Below are 14,649 nucleotides of genomic sequence, written 5' to 3' on the forward strand. Positions count from 1 at the left end.
CCGACTTTTTTCTCTGTACTCTCTTTCTCTTTTTCTTTCCGTCAGTGTAAAGCTGTGTGTATATGTATGTGTGTGTGTGTGTGTGTGTGTATACCTATAGGCCTCAGCTGAAGCTGGAGTGCTGCGTGTGTGTGTGGAGAAGGCTGCAGTGTTGGAGGTGTGTTTGGAGCAGGCCCGGGCCAGCCTGGGTCAGACGGGACGGGCGGCGCTGGACACCAGCATGCAGCAGAGCATCGAGAGACAGCTGCAACACTGCCAGGTACACACACACACTCATACACACACACACACATATTCATATATGGACACACTCATAGGGTCACTTGACAACCCCGGGACTGCAGAGATAAGGAAAAACTGGCTAGACTTTACTCCGGGCTCTTCCTCAGAATCTGGCAGTGTGCCAGCTTCTACATACACACCACATGGGTGGGTGTCTGGTTGCTGCATTAGAGAAGAGTGTGTGTGTGTGTGTGTGTGTGTGTGTGTGTGTAGTGTGTGTCCAAATATCTAAATATCTAAGGGTGTAAAGCTGCTTGGTTTTAGATGCAGAACAGGTTATTGATTAGCCAGTAACCCAGTTTTCAGCTTATCAGGCTAATTTGGAGCAGTTTGGAGCAGTGTGTGTGTGTGTGTGTGTCAGTGCTGTTGACACTATGGGTGTGCCATATCATATCGTACACGATAATATCGCAAAAAAAAAATTATATCGTGAACGATATTATACCCTGAAATATCATGCCATATCACCCACCCCTAATTATCACATCAGGGTGCTGCTTTTTTGCTGTTTTTATCAAAAGAAAAAATCACACTGTTCTCATTTACCATGATGTATCTACTAGAGACTCATTATATCTGTCCAGTATCATTTATTTTACTTTAATCCTGGATATATGGAGATATGTAGAGCGCAGTATTACCATGACATTCTGGATCATTGACTTCTGTTACAAATCTGATACATTTCTTGTATTTTTTTAATATCTTAGTTAGGGGTTTGCCATATCATATCAATAAGAAAAATTTATATTTATTTTGTTGCAGTAGTGTATTCTTGAAATATATATTTTTTTTCAGTATTTCGTCATATCGTCAAGAGTATCGTTATCGCAATATTACCATAAAATATCGCAATATTATTTTAGGGCCATATCACCCACCCCTAGTTGACACTGACGTAGTAATGCAAACAGAGTCTCATTTCCACACAGTCGGTACACAGCACAGCCACATATGAGTTCAGTCATGCAGAATTGACTTTTATTGTCTTTAAAATGAATGCATAATCATATCTCAGGTACAGAATGTGTCACTCATCAAACATCAGCATCTCTAAGCGACTGTATAGAGAGCTGACGAAGAAATGATGAAAATGAAAATGTATACACACAAGGCAGTGGAAGGTTAACTTTTTTCAAGAGCTCTTATGGTTTCTACAGTGAGAAATATAAATAAATGGCAGTTCAGGTGTTCAGTTTAAGCTTGTGTCTTTGTCTCCCCCAAGCACTGATTCCTCTTTTGAATGAATGAATGAATGATATTATGCAGTGTAGGGGGAGTTGAGGAACACTTAACACTTCATAAACCATTTAACCCTTGTGTGGTGTTCGGGTCTGTGGGACCCGTTTTCATTTTTCATCAAATGATACTAAAAAAATATTTTTTCTAACTCAAACTCATTGGCATTGGCTCATTTTTTGTGAAAAACATATATCAAAACACATTTTCGATAAACACACACTGTACACCCCCCCCCCCCCCCCCCCCTATAACCATTTATATTACATACAGTATGTTTGGCCGGGGTTAATAAACATTGCTTCATTTGTAAATTTGAAACTAAACAAATCTTCTACTCATATCTTGAGTTTAATTCATTTTCTTTTACATTTTATTAAAAAACTAATAAAAAAAAGAGTAGCACTTTTTGAAAGAAATGTAACATAAGAAAGGTAAAGGGTAAATATTAACCATGTAAGCTGTTTATATTGCTTGCAATTTAGGTGAAGCAAGCATGTGTAAAGCATTTTAATGTAAAATTGCTTAATTTTGCTGAATTAAATACAAGTAACAAAGTAAACGAGTAACAAAAATATGAACACCACACAAGGGTTAATAATCATATATATATATTATATATATATTTAGTCTTCAAAGTTTTTTTTAGATATTTGATACAAGTTACATGGTTAGATAGTTACAGCTGTTAACATCACAGGTTGGAAATTACAGAATTATTAAGTCATTTTATTTAATTACTAGTCCTAAGGTATCCATTCCCTATTTGTATGTATGGTACCAGTCAAAGAAACATAAAAAAAAAATAATAATAATAAATTAAGTGTTTTTCTGCAGTCTAGATTAATACTAAAGTCATCCAAACTATGAAGCCAAAAATATGGAACTAAAGCCCTATTTGAGTAATGTTCTAATCCATATTATGGCAAGAACTACTAAACTATGTAAATAAATTAAATACTTTAAGAAATGAAGTCAATCTGAAAAATTTAAGAACTTTAAAATTATGTTTAAGTGCATTTGAAAAGACCATCTAAAACATTAAGATGAAACTGGCTCTAATCAGGACTGCTCCTGCAAAGGAAGAACAAGACTTTCCTCTGTTGCACAGGATAAATTCATCAGAGTTACCAGCCTAGAAACTACTTAACAGCACTAACTTAACAGTTAACTAATTAACAGCACCCCAGATAAGAGCCCCTGAAGTGTTTTTTTTTTTTTTGTATGTGTTCCTTCATAGTAGGGGTGTGCCATATTTTATCGTACGCGATAACATCGCCAACATTTTTGAATATCGTGAATGATATCATACCCTCATATAGTGTGCCATAACACTAACCCCTAATTATCACATCAGGGTTCTACTTTTTTCTTGTTTTAAGCAAAAGAAAAATTCATACATTTCTCATTTTCTGTTATATATCTACTAGAGACTTTATAGAGATTATATCTGTCCAGTATAATTTATTTTACTTTAATCTTGGATATATGGAGATATTTGGAGTTCTGTTACAAATCTGCTAAAATTCTTTTTTTAAATATTTTTTTACTATCTCAGTTAGAGGTGTGCAATATCATATCCTATACAATAATAAAATGTATGTTTTGTTTTGATGCAGTAGTGTATTTTTGTTATTTTTTTGTCATATCGCCAAGAGTATCGTAATCGCGATATTACCATGAAATATCGGGATATTATTTTAGGGCCATATCGCCCACTCCTATTTCATAGTCTGGTTAACATCAGTATTCATTTACAATGTGGGAAAAAAACATTAAATAAAAATGTGTAACTAAACTTTTGACTGGCACTGTATAGAGCTGAAATGCAGGAATAATGATATCACAGTGTACAGACAGAACTATGCATAATAATGAAATGAGTCAGTGAGTGAATTGTGAAATTCTACTACTCCTGCGTAAAGGAAATGATCACTTCCTCTGACCAGACTTTACCAGGTTTTTAAACATTTGTTCAAATCAGGGTGAGAACTCACTTCCCTTTAACATTGATATTCTAACATTAATTTTAGAGTGTTTGGCCTATTCAGTTTATCTTTAAATTTGGTTTGTTTATTATCAAAATTACATTAAAGGGTTAAATGTGTGATCAGAACAATGTTCTAAATGGGTAGATTATGTAGCTCATCATAGATCTCACAGTGCATCCAACAATAAAGACATCACAGAGCTGCTTTCACACAGTAATTTAAATAAGTTTGATGAAGCTCCTGTGTGTAAATAATATATCAGTGTGTATGTAGTGTTTATGTAGGTATGGTGGGTGTGTGTAAAAGTGTGTATGTCGGCTTTAGTGCAGCTCAGTACTGTGTGTTCTTTATGTATGAGAGTAATCTGACTCTCTCATTAATGTTTCAGAGGATGAACAGAACAGTGACCTGCTGACCTGAGCATTAATAACCCGAAGCAAAACAGACTGAAATACACTACTTATATATACAACTCTGGAAAAAAAGTAAAATCAACCTTTTTGTATTATTCTATAAACTACAGACAACATTTCTCCCAAATTTCAAATAAACATATTGTCATTTGCAGAAAATGAGAAATGCCTGAAATAACAAAAAAGATGCAAAGCTTTCAAACTTCAAACAATGCAAAGAAAACAAGTTCATATTTATAAAGTTTTAAGAGTTAAGAAATCAATATTTGGTGGAAGAACCCTGGTTTTTAATCACAGTTTTCATGCATCTTGGCATCATGTTCTCCTCCACCAGTCTTACACACTGCTTTTGGATAACTTTATGCCTGTACTCCTGGTGCAAAAATTCAAGCAGTTCAGTTTGGTTTGATGGCTTGTGATCATCCTTTTTCCTTTTGATCATATCCCAGACGTTTTCAATTTGGTAAAACCAAAGAGTGAGTTCATGAAAGTCCATTGGTGTCTTTCACACATAATACAACACCACCAATCACATGCGATGAGAGCCGGATGGAGTGTCACAATCCTTGGTAAATGAAGACTATTTAACTAGTAGATTAGAATAGAGCCTTTTTGATGAAGCATGCTAGTTGAGCCCTAGTTATTAATACACTCTGTATGTGTAGTGTAGTGTAAGCTACACAGCAAAAAAGAGCCGAACTGCTAAATACCAAAATTAAAAGAATTAAAAATGTAACAAAAAAAAATAATTGCCAACTCCTACAGGCTTCAACAGCTTGTCTATTTCCTGTAGTAGTATTGCCAATAGGACACTCTGGTGCAGTTAAACATAAACTTATTAACACCATCCTGCCAAATGCCAGGGGTGGGCTAGAGGGGTGTATAACCCCCCAGTACTGAACTGTGGAGCAGTGGAACTGTGTTCTGTGGGATTTTGGTGCTTCATCCAGTATTTCTTGTTGCTTAATGCAATGAAATGCTCTAAAATCTAGTAGAAAGCTCTTATGACAATACGGTGAAACTGAAACTCAGGCTGAGATGAAAACTATGCCAGTAGCTTTGATACCTGAGTTGCTCTGACCTGTTTATATTGGCTGAGTTCCAGTGCTGGACTCTGACCTTTCCCTCTGTTTCTAGCTTAGCTCAGCTCAGGAGCTGATAATGAGTTGAGTCGTGCTGTACTTTAGGTGTATGTTGTAAAATAATGGAATATTTTATTATGAAACTTCCCCTTTTTTACCTTTTTTATTTCACACTTTTATTTAAATCTGTTAGCTAACCAATTTTGAGCTAGCCCATTTTGACGTGTCTTCCCATTTATATCACGATAAGGTGGAAAAGATAATATTTTATAAATAAATAAAATGCTATTTATAATTAATCTCAGACCCTGTGATCCTGCAAGATCCCCAGTCTTTGCAAAATCTTAGTCTGTGAGGTAAAAAGTCTGTGAGGTAAAAACTCTGTGACTTGTCTTTAGATGTTACAGGGTGTCAGACTTAAGTCTATTAAAAGTCTTTTCAGAGTCTTTTCAAAGTCGTCTAGTGTATGTTTAGCATAAGACATGTTTCTAGTCTTAAATTTTGCTCTGAAGCTACAAGGCTAAAATAGCCAACAAGTGAAGCTTATGAATGACAGTTAGCAGAAAAGCTAGCTAAGCTATATTTAGCTAAACTAAAAACAAAAACACTGTGTATTAGAAACAAAATTAGGTTATATAAGTTATACTTAAAAAAAAAAAAAGCTGTAATGCATTCCTTGCTAGTAATCTCTGTTATTGTTATGTAAATATACTCTAATTATATTTCTTTCACTGCAACTGTAACAGTATGGTTAGCATTATGCTTATTGTAGCTTATTTTGCTTGTTTACTAGCTAGTTTTTATATATTGTGGTAGGCCCCTGGGGTTAGGGGCGTGACCACTGTGACCCGGAAGGAGGAAGCACACAGAGAACACAGACACGGGGAGTAAATGAACTCAAAACGTACCTTTATTTAGTATCAAATGCCCTCCACCACACCCAAAAACAAACTTAAATCATATCTACGGCCCAATGGGGCTCTAGAGTCTGTAGAATTGAACTAGTTTTTGTTTTCAAGGTCCGTGCAGCCTCAGCCCTCAGCTCCCCAGTCAAAGTCCTCTCTTTGAGTGAGCTGAGGCTGAGTTTTATACCTGTCCCAGCTGGCTGCTCAATCAGTCCGGATACGGGCCAGCTGGGTCAGATTGGGCTGTGCGCTCCGGCGTAGGGCGGACCCACAATTCCCCCGCCTCCTCACGCCACAGTCCCTCCCCCTAAGCTTCCAGCCACCAGGGTCGAAGGTGAGGCGTGCCCTGGTGCCTGGAGCGAACGAAGAGAGGCGGGGTGAGGAGAGCGGGGGATGCAGTTCGTTCGCCTGGGCCCCCCCTCCAGAGAGAGGCCCGGGGAGATAACAGCCCACCTCCCTTGGTGCGGCGGCTCTCGGCACCGGGACAGTATGAGCGGCGGCTCTGGGCACCGGGACAGGTGGAGCGGTGGCTCTGGGCACCGGGACAGGTGGAGCGGCGGCTCTGGGCACCGGGACAGGTGGAGCGGCGGCTCTGGGCACCGGGACAGGTGGAGCGGCGGCTCTGGGCACCGGGACAGGTGGAGCGGCTGCTCGGGGCACCGGGACAGGTGGAGCGGCTGCTCGGGGCACCGGGACAGGTGGAGCGGCTGCTCGGGGCACCGGGACAGGTGGAGCGTCGGCTCTGGGCACCGGGACAGGTGGAGCGGCGGCTCTGGGCACCGGGACAGGTGGAGCGGCGGCTCTGGGCACCGGGACAGGTGGAGCGGTGGCTCTGGGCACCGGGACAGGTGGAGCGGCGGCTCTGGGCACCGGGACAGGTGGAGCGGCTGCTCGGGGCACCGGGACAGGTGGAGCGGCTGCTCGGGGCACCGGGACAGGTGGAGCGGCGGCTCTGGGCACCGGGACAGGTGGAGCGGCGGCTCGGTAGCGCCGGGGCTGGATGAGCGGCGGCTTTCGGTAGCTCCGGGGTGAATAAAACCAGTTTGACAGGTCTTTAAATCTGACCTTAAAGAAAGTTATTACACATAATGGTTATGAATGCTGCCTCAGGGCTGCCAACTTTGAGGGATTTGTTGTAGTAAGATTTGGAGTGAAGCAGAGTTGAGACCTTGCAATATGTCCATACTTTTATTAATATTTCAGTATTACATATGCTACTTTATTTTTCACACTATATGGTGCACATAAAATGCTTTAATTTTCCCAAAATTTTCCTGAGTGCACCTTATAATCCAATGTGCCTTATGTATGAATTATACCAGTCAGGTATTGAGGAGCAATAAAGCTACTCTGCTGAAGTACAGAGTTATACAGGAGTTTCAGTTTAGTTCTCCAGCACCGAGACTTAAGACTGGAGCAATATTAGCTTTAGCCGCTAACTGTTCTAAGCGCTAGCTATTTCGTCATTCAGAGGTAAGTATTATTTGCCTGTAGCCTGCTGCTAGCCCTGGCTAGCGAGTACATCGGGCAAGTATATCAGAATGTAGCCTGTTTGTTTACCAGGTTAACACAAGCTTCATAGTTAATATTGCCCTGGCTTACCAGAACACACTAGCGATTAGCCGCTAATGCTAATGCTCCAGCCTTAGTGGAAATCTGGAAATCTAAGTTTAATGTAAATAAACTGAAGTGCTTTACTCACCCAAATAAACAGTTTTCAGGAGAGAAATCTGTGTAGATTAACATCCAGCACTCGTTTGACTTTAAAAGAAAATGTTTTTTTTTTTTTTAGAATTACAGTTTTGTTTACTTAGCTTAGCTTTACTTAACATAGTTAACCATCACAACGTCCCAGTGGCGAGACCTGCTGAATTAGAAGGAAAACCTGGCTGATTTTGTGCGTCTATATGTCAGTGTTTTCTCTGTTCTTTCAGTTTCTGATTGGTTAAAGTTTATTCCTGATTATAGAATTATTACGCAAATGTCCACCCATTCTCATCCCTTCTACAGCTGTGACATTTGTGAAATGTTGTTTTAGAAAACCTTTCAAAGTCTGTATTGTTTGGTTGTATTATAGATTACATGTAGCCCCCCAAAAAACACTCAACATATTTCTAGTTTACTGTCAATATTTGATCAATATTTCATATAAAAAAAGAAAAATGAAAAAAAAAATATATATATATATATATATATATATATATATATATATATATATATATATATATATTTTTTTTTTTTTTTTTTTTTTTACAATTTTACATCTCAACCAGTGAATTTTACAGAACTTTTGAAATATTGGTGAAGTTTCCTATGAACGCTTTGATCAGAGTTGTCATTGTATGGTCTGCAAAAAGTGAATGTATTTACCTCAGTTTAGACCCAGGAGTGTATTTGCATGTGCAAATGTCGTGTAGTCTCTCTTTCTTACACACACACACACACACACACACACACACACACACACACACACACAATGATACACAGTCACACACACAGATATCTACTCAGATCAGTCTGGCATAGTGCCCTGCTTTGTATGAATTCACATGATGTTCAGAAAAGCATGATGTAAGCCATAATTTGTGTGTGTGTGTGTGTGTGTGTGTGTGTGTAGGAGATGTTTGTGGAGCTAGAGCAGAAAGTGTCCGGTGTGTCTGCGGTGAGTGATGATGATGAAGAGCAGCGCGCACTCAGTGCCAAACTACAGCGCCTGAAGAACAACCTGCTCACATTCCAGCTACTGTTACAGGAGAAATACGCTGAAGAACAGGTACACACACACCTACACAAACACACACACACACACCTACACACAAGCTCACAAACACACCTACCCAGTCTGTGTGTATCACAACCATCTAGCCACCATCTAGCAACAGCTGAGGTTCCACGTAGTAACTACTTCGAAACATCATAGCCACCACTTACATCATAGTAACACCACTGCAGCCTCCTGGGATGCCATAGCATCCACCTAAAAAACACTATAGCAATCCACGCAGCAACCACCTAGCATCCAGTTAACAACACCACGGTGTCCACCTAGCAACACTTCAGCAGCCAAGTAATGTAGCTTAATAACCACTTCTTTAACAGGTCTCATCCAGCTAACTCTAAATTACAGGTGTATGCTGGGAAAGAGCGCCCCCTGAAGAGCCGGCTGACACGCAGCTGCAGCGTACAAGAGATTCTGACCTCAGCCAGAGGCAAACTGTTCAGACAAAGCAGCCTGCAGCAGCAGAGGGTAACACACACACACACACACACACACACACACACACATTCAGATACCAACCTGATGCACAGCTTATCAATTTAAATGATATAAGGTAGCACAGGTGATTAAAAAGTGCATGTTCAATGTTGGTGTTAGAAAAATCACAATATAATTAATATAAAGTAAAAGTATACACACTTAACTTATGCTTTAATCATAGATTGTATCATATTTTTGATTTATCCAATGCTAGAATATACATATGTTAGGTTTTTTCAGTGTTTCATAAGAACTGAAGATTGAAGTTTTGAAATTGCCAGACGGCAAGTAAATTATATACATACAGCTCTGGAAAAAAAAAATAAGAGACCGCTTAAAAATGATGAGTTTCTTTGATTTTACCAAATTGAAAACCTCAATCAAAAGCCATCCAACCAAACTGAACTGCTAGAATTTTTGCTCCTGTAGTGGCATAAAAATATCCAAAAGCAGTGAGTAAGACTGGTGGAGGAGAACATGCCAAGATCCATGAAAACTGTGATTTAAAGACCAGGGTTCTTGCACCAAATATTGATTCCTGAACTCTTAAAACTGTATGAATATGAACTTGTTTTCTTTGAGGTCTGAAAAGCTCTGCATCTTTTTTGATATTTCTGCCAATTCTTATTTTCTGAAAATAAATGCTCTAAATTAACATATTTTTATCTGGAATTTGGGAGAAATATTGCCCGTAGTTTATAGAATAAAACATCAATGTTAATTTTATTCAAACATATACCTATAAATAGCAAAAACAGAGAAACTTACTCATAAACTGGAGTGGTCTCTTAACACTTAAGTTTAAGGGTTATCTTATATTTTAGAAATACTGAATGACATGAGATATAGTTATTGTCCATGGTTGTTGACTGTTGTACTGTTGGTTCAGTAAACCTTTTGTGTAAAGATTTCTCTCTCTCTCCCTCTTTCTCTCAGGAGCTAGAGCAGGGTTTGAGTGAGCAGAGAGAGCTAACTAAAGCCATCGCAGCCAGAGGACGACTGCACAGCCTGACTGCAGACGACCATGCAGGGTAACACCACACAGCAATATACATTCAGTTTTATAGTCATAATGATGCATAATTATACCTATTAAATGTACCAGTGCAACAATTGCAATGGTAATACCCAGTCGTTAACATGAGATACATGAGGTACACCAGCAACTACCTAGCAACACCTAAGCAACCACTTGAGACACCATAGAACCTGCCTATCAACCACCTAGCAGCACACACTCACACATCTCTACTCCTCATGTTCTGGTTCTTCACTCGGGTTCTCTGCAGGCTCTTTGCTCCAGCACCAGTGGTAGATGAGGAGCAGAAACACCAGCAGGAGGGGTCAGTGCACAGAAAGTGGACACACCTCCAGCAGAGACTGACCCAGACAGCAGAACCACAGCAAGACGTGGAGGAGAACTCAGAGAGAGGAGAATCAGCACAGGTCTGACCTCACTGTTATGCAGCTGTCTGATGACTGAATAAATCCAAAGTTTGATTACAAATCCAATTTTTTCTAATGTAATCAATCAGCCAGTGTAGCTAATGTAGCTCACATGTTTGTGTTTGCAGATATCTACCCCTTCTGTGTGTGTGTGGAGCAGAGATGTTGGAGCTATGTGTCTACAGGAGCTACGATCACTCATCACACAACTAAAACAGCTTAGAGAGAATTCCTCTGAAGAACCAGTGAGTACCATCTAGTTGATGTGCAACTTATTTGTACAATGTAGCAGTCCCACAGACAGCTAAACAGCCCTGGAGCGTGATGCTTCCACCACCATGCTTAACAGTTGGTAGATATGGGCTCAGACTGAATTCCATCAGCAGCTAGAGTACCAGTGAGCGAAATTGGTCATGCTCTCTCTGGGTGGCTAGATAGTGCTCTCTCGGCTCAAGATTATTAAAGTGATGCTGGCCAGCACCGGCATCTGTTAGCTGGTTTATTGGAACTGGGGGTTCAGTACTTTCCACTGATGGTTGTTGGGTTGCTCCTGATCATCCTAAGGAACAAGTTCAAGGAAACCATTTGAAGGCCAGTCAATGTTACCTTGTCATTTATGTCCACGATGAACATCCACCCTCTTTCCCTCTCTGTCTGTAGGACGTGCGAGCTGTAGATGAAGGTCTGTTTGAGGTTCTGAGTGGACTTGGCCTCTCACTTTCTTCTGTATCTAATATGCTCCTCTACCAGCCACGACACAACCAAACCGATACACACGACCAGCTGCTGCAGTTACAGGTATGCATCTGTACATACATTAATGAATCTAACTTTATCTGACTATTTAATATCTATTCATCCATCCATCTACCTGTTCCCCTACCCATCTCTCCATCTGCCCACCTACCCAGCCACTCACTCACATTTATCCGAAAACCTGACAGTCCATTAAACCTCCTACCCACACACTCATCTGTCTAACACCCATCCATCCATCCATCATCCATACTTGCATCCATCTGTTCATCAAACCATCTATTCATCCACCCACTCATCCACAGCTACCTAATGGATTTATCTTCTTACCATCCACCTGTTCATTCAGCCATTCTTTGTTTCATTCATCCATACATCCATACATACAAACATACATACATACATACATACATAAACACACTCACCCAGCAACCTATCCATCCATCCATCCATCCATCCATCTATCAATACATCTATACATAAACCCACTCACTCACCCACCTATACATTCATCCTTCTACCCCCTCTATTCATCCATCCATCCATCTTTACCAATTTTCTTATTTGTATTATTCACCCATCCATCCATCTTTACCAATTTTCTTATTTGTATTATTCACCCATCCATCCATCCATCCATCCAACCATACATCCAACCATCCATCCACCCATCTATCAATACATCTATACATAAACCCACTCACTCACCCACCTATACATTCATCCTTCTACCCCCTCTTTTCATCCATCCATCTTTACCCATTTTCTTATTTGTATTATTCACCCATGTATCCAACCATCCATCCAACCACCCATCCATCCACCCTTCTATCAATCCATCCATCCATCCATCCATACATAAACCCACTCAACAAACCCACCTGTCCATCCATCCATCGACCCTATCTATCATCCATCTTTACCCATTTCCTTGTTTAAATTTAACACTCACCCATCCACTTAGACCTCCATGCATTCATCCATCCATCATCCATCCATCCATTCATCCCTTCCTTCATCTATGCATACATAAACTTATCCATCCATCAGTCCATCTATTCATCCAGCCTCTGCCCATTTCCTTATTTGTATTTAATAAGACACCCAGTGATCCATCCATCCATCCATCTCCTTATTTCTATTTAACATTCACCCATGCACTCACACATCCGTTCATCCATCCATCCATCCATCCATCCATCCAATTAACTGTCTGCGTGAACTCTTTCTCCATGTGTTCTCTGTGTGTAGGATCTCTCTGCAGAGCTGAGCTCATTAGGCTCTGAGTTGTCGTTTCAAGGCTCGGAGCTCGTGAGGTCTTTAGGTCCAGGCTCAGCAGCAGCAGGAGCAGTGTGTGAATGTGTGGATCTGCTGCAGAAGCGTGTGTGTGAGCTCCAGAACATGCTCTCTGAGAAGCAGAAGCAGCTCCAGGAGCAGCTGGAACGTACAATCCACCATCAGGTCAGTCATACAGCCCGCATTTACTTTAATGCATGTTCATTTAATGAGTCACTTAAACAACACATTAAAAACAGCATGTTTTACATTAACATTGTCCGTCCTCAAAATATCCCCTAAAAACTTTAAACTTAAAACTTCCCCTTCCTTATTGTTTTAGCCCTGTAGTAAAACAAACTAATGTACTTTCACTCACTGGCAACTTTATTCGAAAAATCAGTGAGTGAATGTTGTAATTGTCTAATAAACCTGTTGATATCTAAAATAATAACATTTATTAAAGGCTTGTGTTTTTTAAACCCTGCAGAGGAAGATTAAAAACATGCATGCTTCATTACTCGCTAACATCTCGGCCAACTCAACCACTCAGGGAGAATCTGGATGTGACCTTCAGACTCAGCTAAAGGTAATCACTTATCTGTCTCACATGCACAGGTATAGGGGGAAAGCAGTTTCAGATTGTAACATATTAATAAACCTACTGTGTAACTGCACTGATATACTGAAGGCTGGCTCGGGTTGGATTGCAGGTTTAGATGCTGTTTGGTGAGTCTGAGGTCAGTAAAGCTAGCTAATGCTTGTGTGTCACTGCTGTGTATAGCCTGGCCAGTTTTAGGAAGTGAAACAGATATATGTGCCCTGAAGAACATGGCGTGGGCTACAGGCTGTGTGACCTTCTCTAGTTGGGCTTTCTGTTCTTAACAAAAAAAAATATTTGTTTAGGTAATTTTTTGGATAGAAGAAAGCCACGAGTTATTTTGATGAGACACATTTGCCTGCCCTTGAGCTGTATATAATCTGAACTGGTGTTGTGCTAAGACTGCTGCCTGGTTTCTGCTGTATTTTTTTTTTTTTCTAAATTGAGATCACTACTAAGAGAACTGTTTCAAAACTGGCAAGTGATGCACAATATTAGTGCAAAAGGAAGTGTTTGGTCAGTACGTCATTGGTGAGTATCTCAGCTTGTTAACCACTTGCAGCCTAAGAGTCTTTCAGTTCTTGTTTGGGGGGTTTTTGGATTTCTATTCCTCCCATAAAATACTTTTACCGTATTTTTCACACTATAAGGCGCACCAGATTATAAGGTACACTATCAATAAAGGTCTATTTTCTGGTCTATTTTCATACATAAAAAGCACTAAGCCACATTATGCAACACTAGTAAGGAACAGGGGTGTTGCCATGTTTTTCTTGCCACCTGTAAAGCTAAACTCAGTTAAGTAAACAAAACTGTAATTCTTAAAAAACTGTTTATTTTGGTGAGTAAAGCACTTCCTTTTATTTACAGTAGTAAGATTCACAGATTTCCACTAAGGCTGGGTGCAGCAGCTAGTGCTAGCCGCGATTAGTGGCTAATGCCACCCGACGGCGCTAGGGTGAAAAGGCGAGGTGAAAGAGCGAGCACTTAGGATAGTTAGCAGCTAATGCTAATACTGCTTTAGCAGTGCTAGCCGGGTATTAGCAGCAGGCTACAGTCTAACTATACCTAAAGTGTATGGAGGTGTGGCAGTGAGACCCGAGATCAGATTTTTCAACTCATATCATTTAGAAACATTTTGAGACTGAACTTTCTGATCTCAGATCAGCTGTCTGCACTTTCTTGAAAACAAAATGCACAAAAAAATTTAAATTTTCCAAACAGTGTGATTTAATGGAACCTGTTTTGAAAGTCATGGATTTTTTTGTTTTGATACAGACTTCTAAGCAGTGTATCAAAACACTGTGAATCAAATGAATCGATTCAGTTTAAATCCGAGATTCGAATTTGACATCACTTCTTTACATATACTGATTAATAATGTGGGTACAAAAACGCTA

The 14,649-nt window shown here is 39.9% G+C and overlaps 2 protein-coding genes across 13 annotated transcripts in view; one reads left to right on the forward strand and one right to left on the reverse strand.

The window, feature by feature from the left end:
- The window catches only part of esr2b (estrogen receptor 2b), a 443,098-nt gene that overhangs the window by 315,536 nt on the left and 112,913 nt on the right, over nucleotides 1-14,649 (reverse strand). The window lies entirely within an intron of this gene.
- syne2b (spectrin repeat containing, nuclear envelope 2b) overlaps nucleotides 1-14,649 on the forward strand; it is a 187,408-nt gene that overhangs the window by 110,422 nt on the left and 62,337 nt on the right. For 11 of the 12 annotated variants that reach the window (XM_049481038.1, XM_049481047.1, XM_049481040.1 and 8 more), the window contains 9 exons: nucleotides 101-259; nucleotides 8,530-8,685; nucleotides 9,040-9,159; nucleotides 10,108-10,202; nucleotides 10,461-10,617; nucleotides 10,746-10,862; nucleotides 11,278-11,415; nucleotides 12,625-12,834; nucleotides 13,139-13,237. In XM_049481038.1, the coding sequence (XP_049336995.1) occupies nucleotides 101-259; nucleotides 8,530-8,685; nucleotides 9,040-9,159; nucleotides 10,108-10,202; nucleotides 10,461-10,617; nucleotides 10,746-10,862; nucleotides 11,278-11,415; nucleotides 12,625-12,834; nucleotides 13,139-13,237 (1,251 nt within the window). The remainder of the gene's footprint in view (nucleotides 1-100; nucleotides 260-8,529; nucleotides 8,686-9,039; nucleotides 9,160-10,107; nucleotides 10,203-10,460; nucleotides 10,618-10,745; nucleotides 10,863-11,277; nucleotides 11,416-12,624; nucleotides 12,835-13,138; nucleotides 13,238-14,649) is intronic. The other variant, XM_049481041.1, reaches the window with a different exon arrangement.

Source organism: Astyanax mexicanus, chromosome 7, assembly GCF_023375975.1.
Source record: "Astyanax mexicanus isolate ESR-SI-001 chromosome 7, AstMex3_surface, whole genome shotgun sequence".
NCBI classification, from domain to species: domain Eukaryota; kingdom Metazoa; phylum Chordata; class Actinopteri; order Characiformes; family Acestrorhamphidae; genus Astyanax; species Astyanax mexicanus.